Source organism: Balaenoptera borealis, assembly GCF_965194805.1.
Source record: "Balaenoptera borealis genome assembly, chromosome: 5".
NCBI lineage: Eukaryota > Metazoa > Chordata > Mammalia > Artiodactyla > Balaenopteridae > Balaenoptera > Balaenoptera borealis.
Genome location: NC_138862.1, coordinates 55911172 through 55930919, shown reverse-complemented (window position 1 = coordinate 55930919; position 19748 = coordinate 55911172). Strand labels below are relative to the sequence as shown.

The following is a 19748-nucleotide window of genomic DNA, read 5'->3' as shown; positions in this document are numbered from 1 at the left end:
CAGTTCCTCCAAAAGTTAAAAAGAGTTTACTGCATGTCTCAGCAATTCTACTCTTAGGTATATACCCAAGAGAATTGAAATCATATGTCCACACAAAAATTTGTAGACAAATGTTCATACCAGCCTTATTCATAACAGCCAAAAAATGGACACAAACCAAATGTCCATCAACTGATGAAAAGGTAAGCAAAGTGTGGTATCTCCGTACAATGGAATATTATTTGTCCATAAAAAGGAATGAGTACTGATACATGTTAAAACACGGATGAACCTTGAAAACATTATGTTAAGTGAAAGAAGTTAATCAAAAGAGGCCACATATTATTATATGATTCCTTTTATATGAAATGTCCAGAATAAGTAAATCCACAGAGACAAAAAAATTGACTAGTGGTTCCCAGAAGCTGGGGGACAAGAGAACAGGGAGTGACTTCTAATGGACCCAGGGTTTCTTTTTAGGGTGAGAAAAATGTTCTGGAATTAGATAGTGATGATGATTGTACACCTCTACATATACTACAAACCAAGGAATAGTATGCTTTAACAGGGTGAATTTTATTCTATATGAATTAGATCTCAAAACAGCTATGATAAAAAATATGTGAGTGAATCAGAACAAAACTTACCCAGTTTCATAAAGCAGTCACACCTAGTAGTATTGATTACAGTAAAGAAAAAAGAATTCATAAGCCCTAGTTCCTGACAGTAGTTTGTTGTGGCACCATAACTTTGCTGATTTAATCACTCTCAGCAGTTTTCCAGGGCCAGAGGCAAGGTGAACATTCCTCCCTATTTGCCTAGGACACTTCCAGCTTTTATCTGTTGTCCCAGTGTAATTATTAATACTGCTCAATATCATGCTCAAAAGTGCCCCAGTTTGGATGACAAGTTATATGGCCACCTTAGCCAGAATATGCTGAGTGGAATCCACAGAGTTTCAGAGAGGGTGCACTCAACCAAAGCAACAGCTGGTTGTTACCTTTTCATAGAAAGTTGCTCTTTAAGGCTCTTGATTTCATTATCTTTAGCATGGCTCTGACGCTGTAATCTAAGAAAAGAAGAAAGAACGCCATAAAATGTTAGAAATTATTTATCATTAACAGTCAGAACAACTCTACTTGTAGCTGAGGAGGGACTAAATATGTCCATTTGGGGCCATAAATCTTGAGCCTGAAAATAACTGGACTCCTCTACCTTATTCTTCTAAGATTTATCTTTCTTACGTCTGATGTCCGATTTACTGACTTTACAAAGAAAGAACTAAGTTCTAACCCTGAAAATTAGAAAGCCAAACTTAAGAGTTATATCGTATCCCCAGCTCAATGACTCAGAAAAATGACTTTAGCTCTTTGTTCTTTAGTTTACCCACTAGAAAACAGAGATGGCATCTTGTGATGTTCTAGGCCTATGGTGGGATTGAGAACTTCAAATTCCTTAAAGAGATAGTATATCAAGTCATGCAAACTATTAAAGACTTAAGTTCTGAAAGAAATCAGATCTTAAATACAGAAGCAATGAGGCTGTGTACAAATAAGAATTTTAATTAAAACTATAAATTATGGGGCTTCCCTGGTGGCGCAGTGGTTGAGAATCTGCCTGCCAATGAAGGGGACACAGGTTCGAGCCCTGGTCTGGGAAGATCCCACAAGCCGCGGAGCAACTAGGCCCATGAGCCACAACTACTGAGCCTGTGTGTGTGGAGCCTGTGCTACGCAACAAGAGAGGCCCGCGCACTGCGATGAAGAGTGGCCCCTGCTCGCCGCAACTAGAGAAAGCCCTCGCACAGAAACGAAGACCCAACACACGCAAAAATAAATAAATAAATAAATTTATTTAAAAAATAAAACAACTATAAATTATAACAGGGAGTCACTCACATGACCTGATCAACAGAAGATTGGGTAAAAATTTTGTATACATCAGAAAACATAACCCATGATTAGCTTAATAACCGACATGCAAAAAAATATTAAAATAAATGCAAAGTAATACTTTTGGGGTTGATATATATTCACATACCATTTTTGATGTTCCTCCCTTGTGCTGCATTTTTCTTTACCACCTGTTAATCTGCTTCAATATGAAGAGATTTATAGCAAAAGCACATTTCTCTTTAAGTCTCTGATATGTTCAGACACTTGGGATACATACGAGTTTTGGTTTACATAAACTATGGAATGATAAAGCCTTAAAACAGTGACATTACATGTTGGCTGGATTGCTCACCACTAGATTTCAGAGACCACCTACTTACGTTTAAGCTTCTTGGAAGCTGTAGAGACTTACGATGAATGTTGTATTGGACTGATAAATGCAATGAAAAGAAACCAGGTCTCTTTAGATAAAAAAGAGATCATGTTCTTGAGTAAAGAATAAGAAATACAAGCTTTGTTACTGTATACTCTACAGGAGTATGTAGAGAGAATTGAAAAGTAAGTTGTAAGATTTCTAAGACTGACATCTTTCTTTCCCATGTATACTTCCATTACTTCATTATTTTACCCAGCTCTAGTTTAGAGTGGGCGATAAGAACTGACAAAGCTGATCGGGAATTCAGAAGACCTGGATTCTTAAGTAACAGAGGATAAGGTAGGCATAGTTCCTATCATCCTGCTCATATATGAACCAGCTATATATGTTCAGGTAGTCATAACTAGTTAGTCCTATTTTTCTCATGGAAACCATGACAGGGTGGGATTAGATTTTGTTCTCTAAAATATCTAAAGTTCTCAAGCTTACTCTGGCTGGCTATGAAGTTTATTATATAAATTTTACGGACAGCAGTTTCTTAACATTTATTAAGTATTGTAATTTGTGGAAAATATGTCATTTTTGTATGTCTTCTTTATTAACACTGCAATTATCATCAACATATTTACCAAACATCTACTGTAGTATTGGCATTGAATTAGGCCAAAGAAAAAAGATGTTTTTGCTTCCAAATAAACAAGATATTCTAAGATGACAGAAATCAACATTTTACAGTGAAAGAATATTTGTATTTTTATCACATGCTCTTGGGACATGACCAGGAGAATTAAACAAAGAAAGGCTCAAAAGCTTGTATGAGAATACACGCAACATTCATGCTTTCCTCTCTGGTCTGAATGCCCTCTGTTTTTTCTCCCATCTCACCCTATGTACTACCTAGCTTAGGTACAACACTATGTCTTCAATGAAGTTCTTTCTTACCTCAACATCAAAAGTACTATTTTTACCCCACAATATCCCTATTAAATACAGCTCCATTTGACAGTTATTTATATGCACTTTTTCAAAAAGTTAAGCTTTTTCAGATAAACATAGATTCACATGCAGGTGTAAGAAATGATACAGACAGATCCCATGTACCCTTTATCCACATTTCCCCAATGCAACATCTTGCAAAATGACAGTATAATAACCCAGGATGTTGTCAGTGATACAGTTAAAGATAGTGAACAATTTTAACACCACAAGGACCCCTTATTTTGCCCTTTTATAGCCACAGCCACTTCCCTCTCTCTTCCATCTCCTCCTTAAAACCTTGGGGACCACTAATCTATTTTCCATTTTTATCACTTTGTCATTTTTGAACTATTTGAAATTTTGTCATTTCAAGAATATTACAGAAATGGAATAATATAGTATATAAGCTTTGGGGATTGGTTTTTTTCACTCAGCACAATTCTCTGATGTCGGCAGGGTCTGTAGTGATATCATCATTTCATTCCTGAGGGTGGTAACCTGTGTCTTCTCTTTTTTTGTCAGGTTTGCTAGAGGTTTGTCAGTTGCATGGATATTTTCAAAGAAACAGCTCTTTGTTTCATGGATTTTCTCTACTGCTTTTTCTGTCTCCAATTTCAATATTTCCAATCTTTATTATTTCCATCCTTTTGCTTGTTTGGGGTCATTCTGCTTTTCTTCTTCTGGGTTCTTGAGGTGGGAGCTTGTATTGTATTATACATTTGAGACTTCTCCCCTTTTCTAATGTGCACATTTAGTGCTATAAATCTCAGAACTGCTTTAGCTGTGTCCCACAAACTTTGACATATTGTATTTTCATGTTAATTCAATTCAACGTATTTTTATTTCCCTTGAGACCTCTTCTTTGACTCATGAATTAATTAGAAGTATATTGTGTAGTTTCCACGTGTTTGCAGATTTTCCTGTTATATTTCTGTTAGTGATTTCTAGTTTGTTTCCACTGTGATCTGAGACATGCTTTTCATGATTTCAATTCTTTTAAATTTGTTGAGGTTTGTTTTATGGCCCAGAAAATAGTTTATCTTGGTATGTTTCCTGTGGGTACTTGAAAGCATATGTATTCTGTTATTGTCTGGTGAAGTGTTCTATAAATATCAATCAGATCCTGTTGATTGATGGTGTTGTAGAGGTCTTCTATTTCTTCTTTCAGTTCTGTCTGATTTTGCTTCATATATTTTGAGGCTCTGTTGTTTGGTATGTACACCTTTAGGTTCTTATGTCTTCCCGGTGGACTGATCCTTTTATCATTATGTAATGTCCCTCTTTGTCTCCAGTTTTCTTTGCTCTGAAGTCCATTTTATCTGATATTAATATAGCCACTCCTTCTTTATTGATTAATGTTTACATGGTATATATTTTACCATCCTTTTATTTTCAACCTACTTATGTTGTTGAAACTGAAATGTATTTCCTGTAAACAGCATATTGTTGGATCACATTTTTTTTTGTTTTGTTTTTAAAATCTATTCTTCCAGTCTCTGTCTTTTAATTGATATATTTAGACCATTTATACTTAAGGTAATTATTGATACGTTAGGGCTTAAGTCTGCCATTTTATTATTTGTTTTCTGTTTGTTTCCTCTGTTTCTCTTTTCTTACTTTCTTGTGGGTTACGTGAACATTTTTTAAGATTCCATCTTAGTTTATTTATAGTGTTTTTGAGTATATCTCTTTATGCAGCTTTCTTAGTGGTTGCACTAGGTATTACAATATGCATACATAGTCTACTGGTATTGATCTTTTCTTACTTCAAGTGAAGTGTAGAAGGGCTGACTCACACTGCTTTGCTGCTGTAAGGTAGAGAGAGGCAGGAGCTCCCTGTTGGGTGCCTCTGGCACCAGCTGGGGAAAACAGGGGAAATGGAGTACCATCTGGTCCCAGGGTGGAGATTCAGCTCCCCATGAGAGTAGGAATAAAACCTAGTATTGACTAGTCCCACCTTGGATCACTTTGTTAAGTCTTGTTGATGCTAGGTAGAGGTAGAGGCTTAGCTCGCAGCTGGACCATATTGATGCTATCCTGGCAGAGAAACTGGAGCACCCCTTGCTTCCACTTGGTGAGGAATGGAAGATTAGCTGCCTGCTCAGTATTGCTACCCCAGCAAGGGAATCTGATTTCTGCCATCTTTTGTCAGAGTGCAGTACCTGTGTCCAAGGGGTGGTGTGGATCTAGTGGTGTTTGGCTGGAGTAGGTGGGTAGTGCCAAAAAGGTTTCATGTTATTATATCTTCCTTTCCCTGATCCTCTGGCTAAAGGGAACAGACTTTTCTTGCCACTTTAGTGCCCCCCTACCCTGTGCTTACTGACAGTTGCATGTTGGAGGTTTCTGCAGTGCCCTGTCTAGGATACATGGGAGGCAATTTTTAAAAAATCACTGTCACATCATTCTCTCAAGTTCCAAGGTTTCTAGACAGTCTGCTTCATTCTACCCTTCAGAGTCTTCCTAGGTTTGTTGTGTTCTATCCAGGGTGTTTAAGTTGTAAGAAGGAAGACTTGCAAGTAACAAAGCTACTACATTTTGGTGGAACTGGAGGTCCCTCTGTTATATGTAATTTTAATCCTCTCATATTAATCTATACTTTCCACTAGCTCACAGTTAATGTCTGATATGTCTTGGTATCCTTTACATGTGCCTTACATAATTCTTCACACACTGTGGGAACTTGATAAAAGTTTGGTGAATGTTCAGCACTGAATGTTCCTTGTGTGAAGACATATGCATTCCCTAAAGTGGTCTGTTTGTAATCTCAAGCATACAAGGGAGTCTGGGTAAGGTATCAGAGTTGAAGAGGGATATCTCAGATAGCAAAGGAGAGAGGCAGCTCATCTGCATGGATGGCATTACTTTTCTGATCTCTGATACTATATAACATATTTATGGATTGGTCATTGTCTTTCAGGCTAAAAGACAAAATTTTGAATACTGAAGTGTGGGTTCTTAAGTGATTTCAGTCAGTTTAATTTGTCCAAGCTATTTTAGGTCCACAAACCTGAAAGTGTTTGCAACTGATACCATGTTGCCAGAGCTATGGCATCCTGTTCTTCCTAAAAACCCGTTCAGGTTGGATGAAATGTTATGTGGGAGAAAATTGAAGACCAAAATCTCTGCCTAATATTTCTCCAATTTTACTATTGACATCTTGGACTCCTTACACTAAGATATTCCCTAGAATCTGTCTATTTTCCCTATTAGCAGTCTAGGAACTGCAGTGGATTTCAAATTAGAATCATGGATGACTGGTATTTTGTGGTATTACTGTTTATTAAAATAATGTGTCACAAATTATATTACTATTTCACTTCAAAATGGTTTGAGGCAGTGGTTAGTATAAACAGAATGGAGCAGGATACTCATTTTTCCCTATTAAATCAGAATTTTTAGTCTCAGGCATTTTTAATACTTGAGGTTGTAAGAGAAATGAGATTGATGGGGTGAAAAGATTCTCTAGGAATTTGATTTGTTTCCAATCTCTTGCGCTTAGAACACAAATACTCTCAGAAACCAACATTAAAAGGTATGAAAGTGAGTCAGTGATGTATTTGAGGAATGTACTTACCATATGCTATAAAGAAACAGCCAATCATTAGTCACATTTTTACAAATTAGAGTCATGACCTGAAAGCTAATTATCATTCTCATGTAATTCTATTATCTTCACACTTATTCAGCCAATACATGAAAAGCTTGATATATAGAGTGAACAGTTGCTTATTTCTCAATCCAGCTGGCAAGGCAAAATATAGTGGGTTTTTAAGCAATTGCAGTCCTGTGGTTGGCAGTTCCTAATGTGCAGTCACAATGCCACCTAGTGGCTACATCGGGATTATCTTTTAAAGGATACTGTTCATTATGGAGCAAACCCAGAATTTTCTTCTGTCAACAGATTTGCACTTACTTGGACACCTTATTGATTCCAAAAGCCACTTGTTGATTAAGAGATGAGATGATTTTATCTTTCTTTTTAATCTGCATTTGGTTTTCTTGCCACCGAAAAGTCACTGTTTTCAATTGTCTTTTGAAATCCTGATCAATGAAAAATATTATTTCAGTTAATTCTGTTCAAGCCACCAGAAATTTAAAGAAAAAACTGGACTCTTTAAAAATATATACCATTAAATTGAACATCTGAAGTACCTCTAACTTGCCTCAGATATAATGGCAAAAATACTTACTTCACACTGATAGTGCAATTTACAAAGCTGCCGTTGTCGAGCAAGCTTTTGCTTCTCAGTTTCTCCATATTCTGTAGTTACCTTGTTGGTTGAGCCCTATTGAGCAAATGGAATATTCATGCTTTATTTTCCTCTTTAAAAAAGCACTAATATTATAGAAATTTAAAGGAAAAACACTACTATTATTGTTATTTAAAGGGGATTTAAGTTGCTGTCTAACTCATACTCATGCATTATAGGTTTCAATGCAAATATCACTTCTCTGATTAGTTTAAATAAGCCTACCTCTCTCCAATTACAGCATTCACTAAAAAATACTATAGTTACTTGTCTACTGCTGCTACTACTGAATAATGTTATCTGTATGCTTACCATTTTTAAAGCATTTTTTGTAATGTTTATATTGTCATAAAAACCATATGAGGTAGGCACTCACTACTCCTACTTTAGAGACGATAAAACTGAGTAACTTGCCCAAGGTCACACAGTAAGTGAAGGAGCCAGAATTCTAAACTCAGGCAATCTTAACTGCTAAACTACTTAATTATTACCTTAGTAATTATCACCTTAGGTTAATGTTCAACTTCTCCACTGGATTATAAACACTGTGATCACAGGGACCATGTCTTAGCACAGCTCTTGACACAAAGTAAGTGCTAAGTGTTTTTTGAATAAATGAATGAATAAACATTTTTCTAAAGCTGTGTGACATTTTCATTCTATTTTTTGAGTTCTTATAGCTGTTGGATGAAAACCAAAGGCCCCACATTTAAACTTTAGTGTGACATCCAAAGCTTAGAATATGTCATTTCAGTTAAAATATACGTATATATTTTAATTAGAAAGGAGACAAAAAGGCATGACAATTATACTAATGTACTATCAGCCAGGGGATTGTTTGTACTAACTGTATCCTTAGATATCAACATTACTATATATTATATATTATTATATTTAAACCATGGAACAGGTTATCATATATTACCTCAGTATAGAATTCTCATGGGTAGGTTAAGCAAGTGGTTTTTTTAAAAAAAAAGCTTTCTATACATTTTGTCTCATTAAGTGCTCTGTTGAGCATTTAAATCATGTTCATATGCACCTTCATATATAAGTATGTCATTCCCAGCACTGACTACCACCAGGAAAGGAACCAAAAAATTGTTGTTAATATTTTTTGTAGATATTTCATGGTAACAAAAAGGTTTAACTTTTTGAAAAATGAAAGTAGCTTTGTTTCATAAAACTATTTTTCTCATGAAATTTAATCCAATGGGATTATGCCAGGGTATTTTTTTCTTCCTTGTGGTATTTGAAAACTCTTTATAAGGAATGCATTTGTAATCAACTCTGCCCAATACTTAAAACCAGGAAATGGTCTGAGGACTAAAGTGAAAAGTTTCCAGTTCCTAGGGTTCTTTTTTATGTCAGCCATCCCTCTGTCCCTCCTTTCCTGTTTTTTCTTTTTCCTCAGAAACACAACATAAATCACTAGGTTAACATGCTGTTCAAAGAGTCATGAGGAAAAAATGGATAACAATTGTTCTGGAAGAAGGAAGGCAGGGTTGTATCCTCTCAAATCAAGCTTACCTGCTCTATCATGTCCAGAATATGCAGTTCATCCAGGCTATAGAACTTGTCTTCAGTTGCAGAATCTTCTTGAATATCACTTGCATCATCTTTCATAAATCCACTGATTGAGTACAGATTTGCTTGTTCTTTCTTCAACTGCTCTTCCTTACCTATCATATTTGGGCTATAGTGGTGACATAATCAATGTGATCTTTTATAATTGTATAGTGCTTTTCATCTAAGACATTATTTCCCAAATTAATATTGTACTGGTCTCATGAGATGCTCAGATCAGAAGGGCTCATAGTCAAAGAAAGTTTGGACAGTGCTCATACTATGTATTTCTTTTGAAGATTCACAATGAATTTTAGCATATTTCAGATAGCACTCAACTGAGGTGCCCATTCTGTTCATAGTAGTGTTTTTAAGAACTATCAGACCATGGAGTTCATTTTTCAAATTATAACTATTAACATCAGTTACTTTGAGAAACAATACTTTGGGAAATATTGACAAGCATGTCTACATCTGCTATATTATTTAATCATCACATCATTCTTGACAAGTAGGTTGGTTTAATCAACTTCAGTGCTTAGGTCCCATGTACATTTAAATAAAGGGCTGCAAACAGCAATATAAAGTAGATTTAAAATGGAGGTTTCTTTTGTAACAGGACTTTTAAAAAAAACTGTAGTGATAATGAATTTCAGTAACTAGGAACCACTGAGAAAACAATGAAAATATTACATGTACAATGGCAATTAACTCATTTTATACCTATGTCTAAAATTTAAAAGCATGCTACTATCCTTTCAGTTGGCCCACTATTTAGTAGCTATGAATTTCCTTCCTAATCTCATTGAACAATAACAAGAAATAGTACTTTTACTTATAGCATGATATATATTACTTAATTTTATAAGTGAAAGAAGATTATTTTTATTTTATTATTAGAAAGAAAATAGATAACTCCAGGATGCATTAGTACTTATTTTAGGCCACTGAGACCTAGAAAAAAAATGACATCTAACGCTTATAGAATAACTTGTAAAACACTATAAAATAGTCATTAAGTATCACTGAAGTATTCTAGACTGACTCAAATATTTTGGAAAGTTCAATGAAATAAACTGCTTGTGTAGACCACAGTTCCAAAACCCAATCAGTTTTCCATATTGCTTAAAAACCTGTTAAAAAATTACATTTTTCTGACACCCAAACACTGTAAAAATATGAATCTGTAGTTTTGAAAAGCTCCAAAAGATTATTCCTAAATTTTTAAATTATGATAATAGCATTGTGATATAATATAGGAAAATATTCACCTCTTATTAAAGAGATGCAAACTGAATCATGTAGAGGTAAAATTATATGATGTTTGGGACTGAAAACATTCAAAAAAGGACAAAATGTTAAGGGAAGAATGAAGCAAATGTGGAAAAACAGTGATAACTGTCAAATCAGGATGATAGGTATACATACTAATGTAGATATATTATTCTCTTTACTTTTGTGTGTATTTGAAAATTCTCATTTAAAAACAAAGCTCACTGCATGATTTGATGATCATCCAGGTTTGGGTCTATGCTGTAAGTCAAAATGAGCCAAATGACCGATAATATTATTTCATTCTTTAGTAAGTTATTTTTATGGTATCTATCTAGATACAGCATGAAAAAACACACACAAAAAAAAACTATCGGAGAGGGCAGACAGCAGAAGCAAGAAGAACTACAATCCTGCGGCCTGTGGAACAAAAACCACATTCACAGAAAGATAGACAAGGTGAAAAGGCAGAGGGCTATGTACCAGATGAAGGAACAAGATAAAATACCAGAAAAACAACTAAATGAAGTGGAGATAGGTAACCTTCCAGAAAAAGAATTCAGAATAATGATAGTGAAGATGATCCAGGACCTCGGAAAAAGAATGGAGGCAAACATTGAGAAGATGCAAGAAATGTTTAACAAAGACATAGAAGAATTAAAGAACAAACAAACACAGATGAACAATACAATAACTGAAATGAAAAATACACTAGAAGGAATCAATAGCAGAATAACTGGGGCAGAAGAACGGATAAGTGACCTGGAAGACAGAATGGTGGAATTCACTGCTGTGGAACAGAGTAAAGAAAAAAGAATGAAAAGAAATGAAGACAGCTTGAGAGGCCTCTGGGACAACATTAAATGCAACAACATTCGCATTATAGAGGTCCCAGAAGGAGAAGAGAGAGAAAGGACCAGAGAAAATATTTGAAGAGATTATAGTCAAAAACTTCCCCAACATGGAAAAGGAAATAGCCACAAGTGCAGGAAGCGCAGAGAGTCCCATACAGGATAAACCCAAGGAGAAACATGCCAAGACACATAGTACTCAAATTTGCAAAAATTAAAGACAAAGAAAAATTATTGAAAGCAGCAAGGGAAAAATGACAAATAACATACAAGGGAACTCCCATAAGGTTAACAGCTGATTTCTCAGCAGAAACTCTACAAGCCAGAAGGGAGCAGCATGATATATTTAAAGTGATGAAAGGGAAGAACCTACAACCAAGATTACTCTAGCCAGCAAGGATCTCATTCAGATTTGACAGAGAAATCAAAAGCTTCACAGACAAGCAAAAGCTAAGAGAATTCAGCACCACCAAACCAGCTCTACAACAAATGCTAAAAGAACTTCTCTAAGTGGGAGACACAAGAGAAGAAAAGCACCTATAAAAAAAAACCCAAAACAATTAAGAAAATGGTAATAGGAACATACATATCAATAATTACCTTAAATGTAAATGGATTAAATGCTCCAACCAAAAGACACAGGATCACTGAATGGACACAAAAACAAGACCCATATATATGCTGTCTACAAGAGACCCACTTCAGACCTAGGGACACATACAGACTGAAAGTGAGGGGATGGAAAAAGATATTCCATGCAAATGGAAATCAAAAAAAAGCTGGAGTAGCAATACTTATATCAGATAAAATAGACTTTAAAATAAAGAATGTTACAAGAGACAAGGAAGGACACTACAGATGATCAAGGGATCAATCCAAGGAGAAGATATAACATTATAAATATATAGGCACCCAACATAGGAGCACCTCAATACATAAAGCAACTGCTAACAGCTCTAAAAGAAGAAATCGACAGTAACACAATAATAGTGGGGGACTTTAACACCTCACTTACACCAATGGACAGATCTTCCAAACAGAAAATTAATAGGGAAACACAAGCTTTAAATGACACAATAGACCACATAGATTTAATTGATATTTATAGAACATTCCACCCAAAAACAGCAGATTACACTTTCTTCTCAAGTGCGCACGGAACATTCTCCAGGATTGATTACATCTTGGGCCCCAAATCAAGCCTCAGTAAATTTAAAAAAATTGAAATCATATCAAGCATCTTTTATGACCACAATGCTATGAGATTAGAAATCAATTACAGGGAAAAAAAAAACGTAAAAAACACAAACACATGGAGGCTAAACAATACATTACAAATAACCAAGAGATCACTGAAGAAATCAAAGAGGAAATAAAAAAATACCTAGAGAAAATGACAATGAAAACACAACGATCCAAAACCTATGGGATGCAGCAAAAGCAGTTCTAAGAGGGAAGTTTATAGCTTTACAAGCCTACCTCAAGAAACAAGAAACAAGAAAAATCTCAAATAAACAACCTAACCTTACACCTAAAGAACTAGAGAAAGAAGAACAAACAAAACCCAAAGTTAGTAGAAGGAAAGAAATCATAAAGATCAGAGCAGAAATAAATGAAATAGAAACAAAGAAAACAATAGCAAAGATCAATAAAACTAAAAGCTGGTTCTTCGAGAAGATAAACAAAATTGAGAAACCATTAGCCAGACTGATCAAGAGGGAGAGGAATCAATTCAATAAAACTAGAAATGAAAAAGGAGAAGTTACAACAGACACCGCAGAAATACAAAGCATCCTAAGAGACTACTAAAAGCAACTCTATGCCAATAAAATGGACAACCTGGAAGAAATGGACAAATTCTTAGAAAGGTATAAACTTCCAAGACTGAACCAGGAAGAAGTAGAAAATATGAACAGACAAATCACAAGGAATGAAATTGAAACTGTGATTTAAAATCTTCCAAAAAACAAAAGTCCAGGACCAGATGGCTTCACAGGTGAATTCTATCAAACATTTAGAGAAGAGCTAACACTCATGCTTCTCAAACTCTTCCAAAAAATTGCAGAGGAAGGAACACTCCCAAACTCATTCTATGAGGCCACCATCACCCTGATACCAAAACCAGACAAAGATACTACAAAAAAGAAAATCACAGACCAGTATCACTGATGAATATAGATGCAAAAATCCTCAACAAAATACTAGCAAATAGAATCCAACAACACATTAAAAGGATCATACACCACGATCAAGTGGGATTTATCCCAGGGATGCAAGGATTCTTCAATATAAGCAAATCAATCAATATGATATACCATATTAACAAATTAAAGAAGAAAAACCATATGATCATCTCAATAGATGCAGAAAAAGCTTTTGACAAAATTCAACACCCATTTGTGAAAAAAACTCTACAGAAAGTGGGCATAGAGGGAACCTACCTCAACATAATAAAGGCCACATATGACAAACCCACAGCCAACATCGTTCTCAATGGTGAAAAACTGAAACCGTTTCCTATAAGAACAGGATCAAGACAAGGATGTCCACTCTCACCACTATTATTCAACATAGTTTTGGAAGTCCTAGCCACGGCAATCAGAGAAGAAAAAGAAATAAAAGGAATACAAATTTGAAAAGAAGTAAAACTGTCACTGTTTGCAGATGACATGATACTATACACAGAGAATCCTAAAGATGGCACCAGAAAACTACTAGAGCTAATCAGTGAATTTGGTAAAGTTGTAGGATACAAAATTTATGCACAGAAACCTCTTGCATTCCTATACACTAATGATGAAAAATCTGAAAGAGAAATTAAGGAAACACTCCCATTTACCATTGCAACCAAAAGAATAAAATACCTAGGAATAAACCTACCTAAGGAGACAAAAGACCTGTATGCAGAAAACTACAAGACACTGATGAACGAAATTAAAGATGATACAAACAGATGGAGAGATATACCATGTTCTTCAACTGGTTGGAAGAATTAATATTGTGAAAATGACTATACTACCCAAAGCAATCTACAGATTCAATGCAATCCCTATCAAATTACCAATGGCATTTTTCACAGAACTAGAACAAAAAATCTTAAAAGTTGTATGGAGACACAAAAGACCCCGAAGAGCCAAAGCAGTGTTGAGGGAAAAAAACAGAGCTGGAGGAATCAGGCTCCCGGATTTCAGACTATACTACAAAGCTACAGTAATCAAGACAATATGGTACTGGCACAAAACAGTAATGTAGGTCAATGGAATAGGATAGAAAGCCCAGAGATAAACCCATGCACCTGTGGTCAACTAATCTATGACAAAGGGGGCAAGGATATACAATGGAGAAAAGACAGTCTCCTCAATAAGTGGTGCTGGGAAAATTGGGCAGCTACATGTAAAAGAATGAAATTAGAACACTCCCTAACACCATACACAAAAATAAACTCAAAATGGATTCGAGACCTAAATGTAAGGCCAGACACTATAAAACTCTTAGAGGAAAATGTAGGAAGAACACTCTTTGACATAAATCACAGCAAGATCTTTTTTGATCCACCTCCTAGAGTAATGGAAATAAAAACAAAAATAAACCAATGGGACCTAATGAAACTTAAAAGTATTTGCACAGCAAAGGAAACTACAAACAAGACAAAAAAACAACCCTCAGAATGGGAGAAAATATTTGCAAACGAATCAACGGACGAAGGATTAATCTCCAAAATATATAAACAGCTCATGCAGCTCAATATTAAAAAAACAAACAACCCAATCCAAAAATGGGCAGAAGACCTAAATAGACATTTCTCCAAAGAAGACACACAGATGGCCAGGAAGCACATGAAAAGCTGCTCAACATCACTAGTTATTAGAGAAATGCAAATCAAAACTACAGTGAGGTATCACCTCACACCAGTTAGAATGGGCATTATCAAAAAATCTACAAACAACAAATGCTGGAGAGGGTGTGGAGAAAAGGGAACCCTCTTGCACTGTTGGTAGGAATGTAAATTGATACAGCCACTATGGAGAACAATATGGAGGTTCCTTAAAAACTAAAAATAGAATTACCATACGACCCAGCAATCCCACTACTGGGCATATACCCAGAGAAAACCATAATTCAAAAAGACACATGCACCCCAATGTTCATTGCAGCACTATTTACAATAGCCAGGATATGGAAGCAACCTAAATGCCCATTGACAGACGACTGGATAAAGAAGATGTGGTACATACATACAATGGGATATTACTCAGCCATAAAAAGGGAATGAAATTGGATCATTTGTAGAGACGTGGATGGACCTAGAGACTGTCATACAGAGTGAAGTAAGTCAGAAAGAGAAAAACAAATATCATGTATTAATGCATATATGTGGAACCTAGAAAAATGGTACAGAGGAACCGGTTTGCAGGGCAGAAATTGAGACACAGATGCAGAGAACAAACGTGGACACCATGGGGGGAAAGTGGCGGTGGGGGGTGGTGGTGGTGGGATGAATTGGGAGATTGGGATTGACATAGATACACTAATATGTATGAAATGGATAACTAATAAGAAGCTGCTGTATTAAAAAAAAAACTATTACATTAGTGGCTCAACTTGTTGACAAAGAAAGTGAAAACCCATCTTGGATGATGAACTATTAACTTACCAAGTGGATCATGTCCATTAATCAATGAGAAAATATCAACTAAAATTGATGGCTTTAAAGTTAACAAAATATGTTCTTGTTACCATTTTAAAGTTATCTTAAGTTATGTCCTCACAGAGAGTTCTCTAAAGTAACTAATTCTCTAAAGTAACAACTTTTTGGTGGGTATAATGATCTCTTTATGGAATGTCTCCCCCACTTCCTTCCTCTACTACACTGTCATTAATCATATGGTTGTAGAATATAGCTTGCAATGTTCTTTAGACATTAAAAGGTTTCCAGTAAAGGTTCAAAATTCACCGTTAACAACTGGGGTTAAAAAAACAATAAAAACATCTCAGGTTAATTAACCAAACCAAACCAAACCAAACGAAACTCTTTTGTAAAAGGGGTCACTGGGACAAACAATAATCTGCCTCTAAGGTTAAGTTTAACTTAGTCTATATTTGGCTAACTACAATCTAGACTATATTTTAAAGGATTTTATGCTGGAGCTAAATTTAGTCCTTGAAGAAAGCAGTTAGCATTGGATGACTCTTGAGTAGCCATACATTGATAGGAAAATGGCAAGAGATTCTATTCTCCCAAAATAAATGATAATTTAACTTTTTGTCACTTTCAATAAAAAAACCTTACAACTTACTAAGACAAAAAAACTGTCTATTCTTCTCTTAGTGAGAACACGTTCTAAAGCAAGGCTGTGTTATTCTGGTAAAGCACACTTTGACAGTACTAAGACAGATTTAAAAATTAAATAAACTAATACTTACACTTGCTCTTCTTTAGATTCCTTATTCTGAAAAATAACATCAAGAATTAGTATTATGTATCAACTATGTTGATACAGCATAGTGATCTAACTGCATTTAGGTCAGCATTTCTCAAGCTTTTTGACCACAACCAAAATAAGAAATATAATTTACATTATAACTCAAATGTACTTACATATATATTTTTATACATAAGCATAAAACTGAAATATAAGTCCCATGAAATAAACCTTACTCATATTATGTGTGTTATGGGCTGCATGTTTGTGTGCCTCCAAAATTCTTAGGTTGAAACCCTAACCCCCAGTGTGATGGTAACTGGAGGTATGGCCATTGGGAGGTAATTAGGTTTAGATGATTTGGAGTCCTCATGATGGGATTAGCACCCTTATGAGAAGAGAGCAGAGAGCTAGCTCGCTCACTTGTGCATGCTTGATCACTCTCTTTCTCCAACGTGTGATGATACAGTGAAAAGGTAGCTGTCTGCAAATTAAGAAGACAGCCTTCACCAGACACTGAATCTGCTGGCACCTTGATCTTGAATTTCCCAGCCTCCAGAACCGTGAAAAATGTTGGTTTTGCCACCCAGTTTATGGTAGTTTGCTATAGCAGCCCAAACTAAGACAATGCGTGATGAACTCTGAAATTTATTTTATTCATACTATTTCTTTTTTTAAAATGATAGTTGTGACGCACCAAATTGATTTTATAATCTACCACTGAGTCATGAAACACAACTTGAAAATCACTGATTCAGATATTGGAAGTGAGTGCTGCGGCAGAGTTTGTATCTATTGCAATATCTTGGGACAGATATTGCAATTGTGTACGTAATTTTCATTTATGGACTCCGATACTAATTACAAGAGTTCTTGAAAATCTACATGTAAAGAGAAAGCAGATTGATATATTAAGAATCTTATAGGGAAAAAGTGTTAGGGAGATCAGAATTGGGAGGAAATATTAAACAGCCCTATATTTTATTTTCATTAAAATAAAACTATAAAGGCAACCTATTAAATAAAGGTAATATCAATGACAGTTAACATACTAAATTAAGAGTATTAATTACTCTTATATATCACCCTTCTATTGAGTATCAATTATTGTCATATAAATTACAGTATTAATTTCTACTACCACCTCTTGTTTACAAGAAACTTCAGGCCTCTTTCCCTACAGATTCCATGATATACTTACTAATTTGTTTTGCTTTATTGTCCCTATAGTAAGAGGATTTTTGCATTTCATTGTCTGATCAATGTCCAGTGCCAATTTGATTTTACAATTTAGAATTATCAACTCCTGCCTTGGTTCTAGTGTACTCGAATAACTAGGTTGAAAAGACCTTTGATTGTTCATAATGAACATATCTAGTATAGTTAAGTATAGGTTCCCCTGCTATCCAAAAGTAGAGCATTCCTTTGGAACCTTTCATAAACTGAAATGGCATAAAATAAAGAAGCAATTACAGGCATACCTTAGAGGTAATGAAGGTTCGGTTCCAGACAACCCCAATAAGGTGAATATTGCAATAAAGCAAGTCACATGAGTTTTTTGGTTTCCCAGTTCATATATGTTTATACTATACTGCAGGCTATTAAGTGTGCAATATAGCCTTATGTCTTAAAAAATGTGTACACCTTAATTTAAAAATACTTTATTGCTAAAAAATGCTAACCATCATCTAAGCCTTCAGCAAACTGTAGTCTTTTCTTTGGTAGATGGTCTTGCCTTGATGTTGATGGCTGCTGACTAATCAGGGTGATGGTTGCTGAAAGTTGAAATGGCTGTGGCAATTTCTTAAAATAAGGCCACAGTGAAGTCTGTCACATTAATTGCCTCTTCCTTTTACGAATGATTTCTCTGTTTGACAGCATTTTACCCACAGTAGAACTTCTTTCAAAATTGGTGTCAATTCTCTCAAACCCTGCCCTTGTTTTATCAACTAAGTTTCTGTCATATTTTAATCCTTTGTTGTCATTTCAACAGTTGTTACAGCACTGTCACCAGGAGTAGATTCCATCCAAGAAACTACTTTCTTTGCTCATCTATAAGAAGCAGCTCTTCATCCATTAAATTTTATCACGAGATTGCAGCAATTCAGTAACATCTTTAGGCTCCACTTCTATTTCCAGTTCTCTTGCTATTTTCACCACATCTGCAATTACTTCCTCTACTGAAATTTTAAATCCTTCAGTTTCATCCATTAGGGCTGTAATCAACTTCTTCCAAACTACTGTTACTGTTGATATTTTGACCCCTTCCCATGAATTATGAATATTCTTAATGGCATCTAGAAAGGTGAATCCAGAATGTTTTCAACTGACTTTGCCCAAATCCATCAGTGGAATCACTATCTATGGTAACTGCAGCCTCACAAAATGTATTTCTTAAATAATAAGACTAGAAAGTCCAAGTGACTCCTTCATCCACAGGCTGCAGAATGGGTGCTGTGTTAGCAGGCATGAAAACAACATTAATCTCATTGTACATTTCCATCAGAGTTCCTGGGTGAGCAGATGCATTCATTGTCAATGAGCAGTAATATTTTGAAAGAAATCTTTGTCTTTTATTTTTTTGAATTTATTTTATTTATTTTTTATACAGTAGGTTCTTATTAGTTATCTATTTTTTACGTATTAGTGTATATATGTCAATCCCAATCTCCCAATTCATCTCACCACCACCCACCCCCCACTTTCCCCCTTCAGGTGTCCATACGTTTGTTCTCTACATTTGTGTCTCTATTTCTGCTCTGCAAACCGGTTCATCTGTACCATTTTTCTAGGTTCCACATATATGCGTTAATACATGATATTTGTTTTTCTCTTTCTGACTTCACTCTGTATGACAGTCTCTAGGTCCAACCACATTTCTACAAATGACCCAACTTCGTTCCTTTTTATGGCTGAGTAATATTCCATTGTATATATGTACCACATCTTCTTTATCCATTCGTCTGTCGATGGGCATTCAGGTTGCTTCCATGTCCTGGCTATTGTAAATAGTGCTGCAATGAACATTGGGGTGCATGTGTCTTTCTGAATTATGGTTTTCTCTGGGTATATGCCCAGTAGTGGGATTGCTGGGTTATACAGTAATTCCATTTTTAGTTTTTTTAAGGAACCTCCATACTGTTCTCCATAGCAGCTGC

General features: G+C 35.3%; 1 protein-coding gene across 10 annotated transcripts in view; it reads right to left on the bottom strand.

Annotated features, from left to right (window-relative positions):
- Positions 1-19748, bottom strand: part of DZIP3 (DAZ interacting zinc finger protein 3) — a 114978-nt gene that overhangs the window by 23886 nt on the left and 71344 nt on the right. For all 10 annotated transcript variants that reach the window (XR_014245357.1, XM_082394645.1, XM_082394643.1 and 7 more), the window contains 5 exons: positions 16592-16617; positions 9009-9174; positions 7419-7514; positions 7142-7269; positions 980-1048 (listed from right to left, as the gene is read on the bottom strand). Coding sequence is in view for 9 of the 10 variants with exons in the window: in XM_082394645.1 (XP_082250771.1) it covers positions 980-1048; positions 7142-7269; positions 7419-7514; positions 9009-9174; positions 16592-16617 (485 nt within the window). In the remaining variant the exon portion in view is untranslated. The remainder of the gene's footprint in view (positions 1-979; positions 1049-7141; positions 7270-7418; positions 7515-9008; positions 9175-16591; positions 16618-19748) is intronic.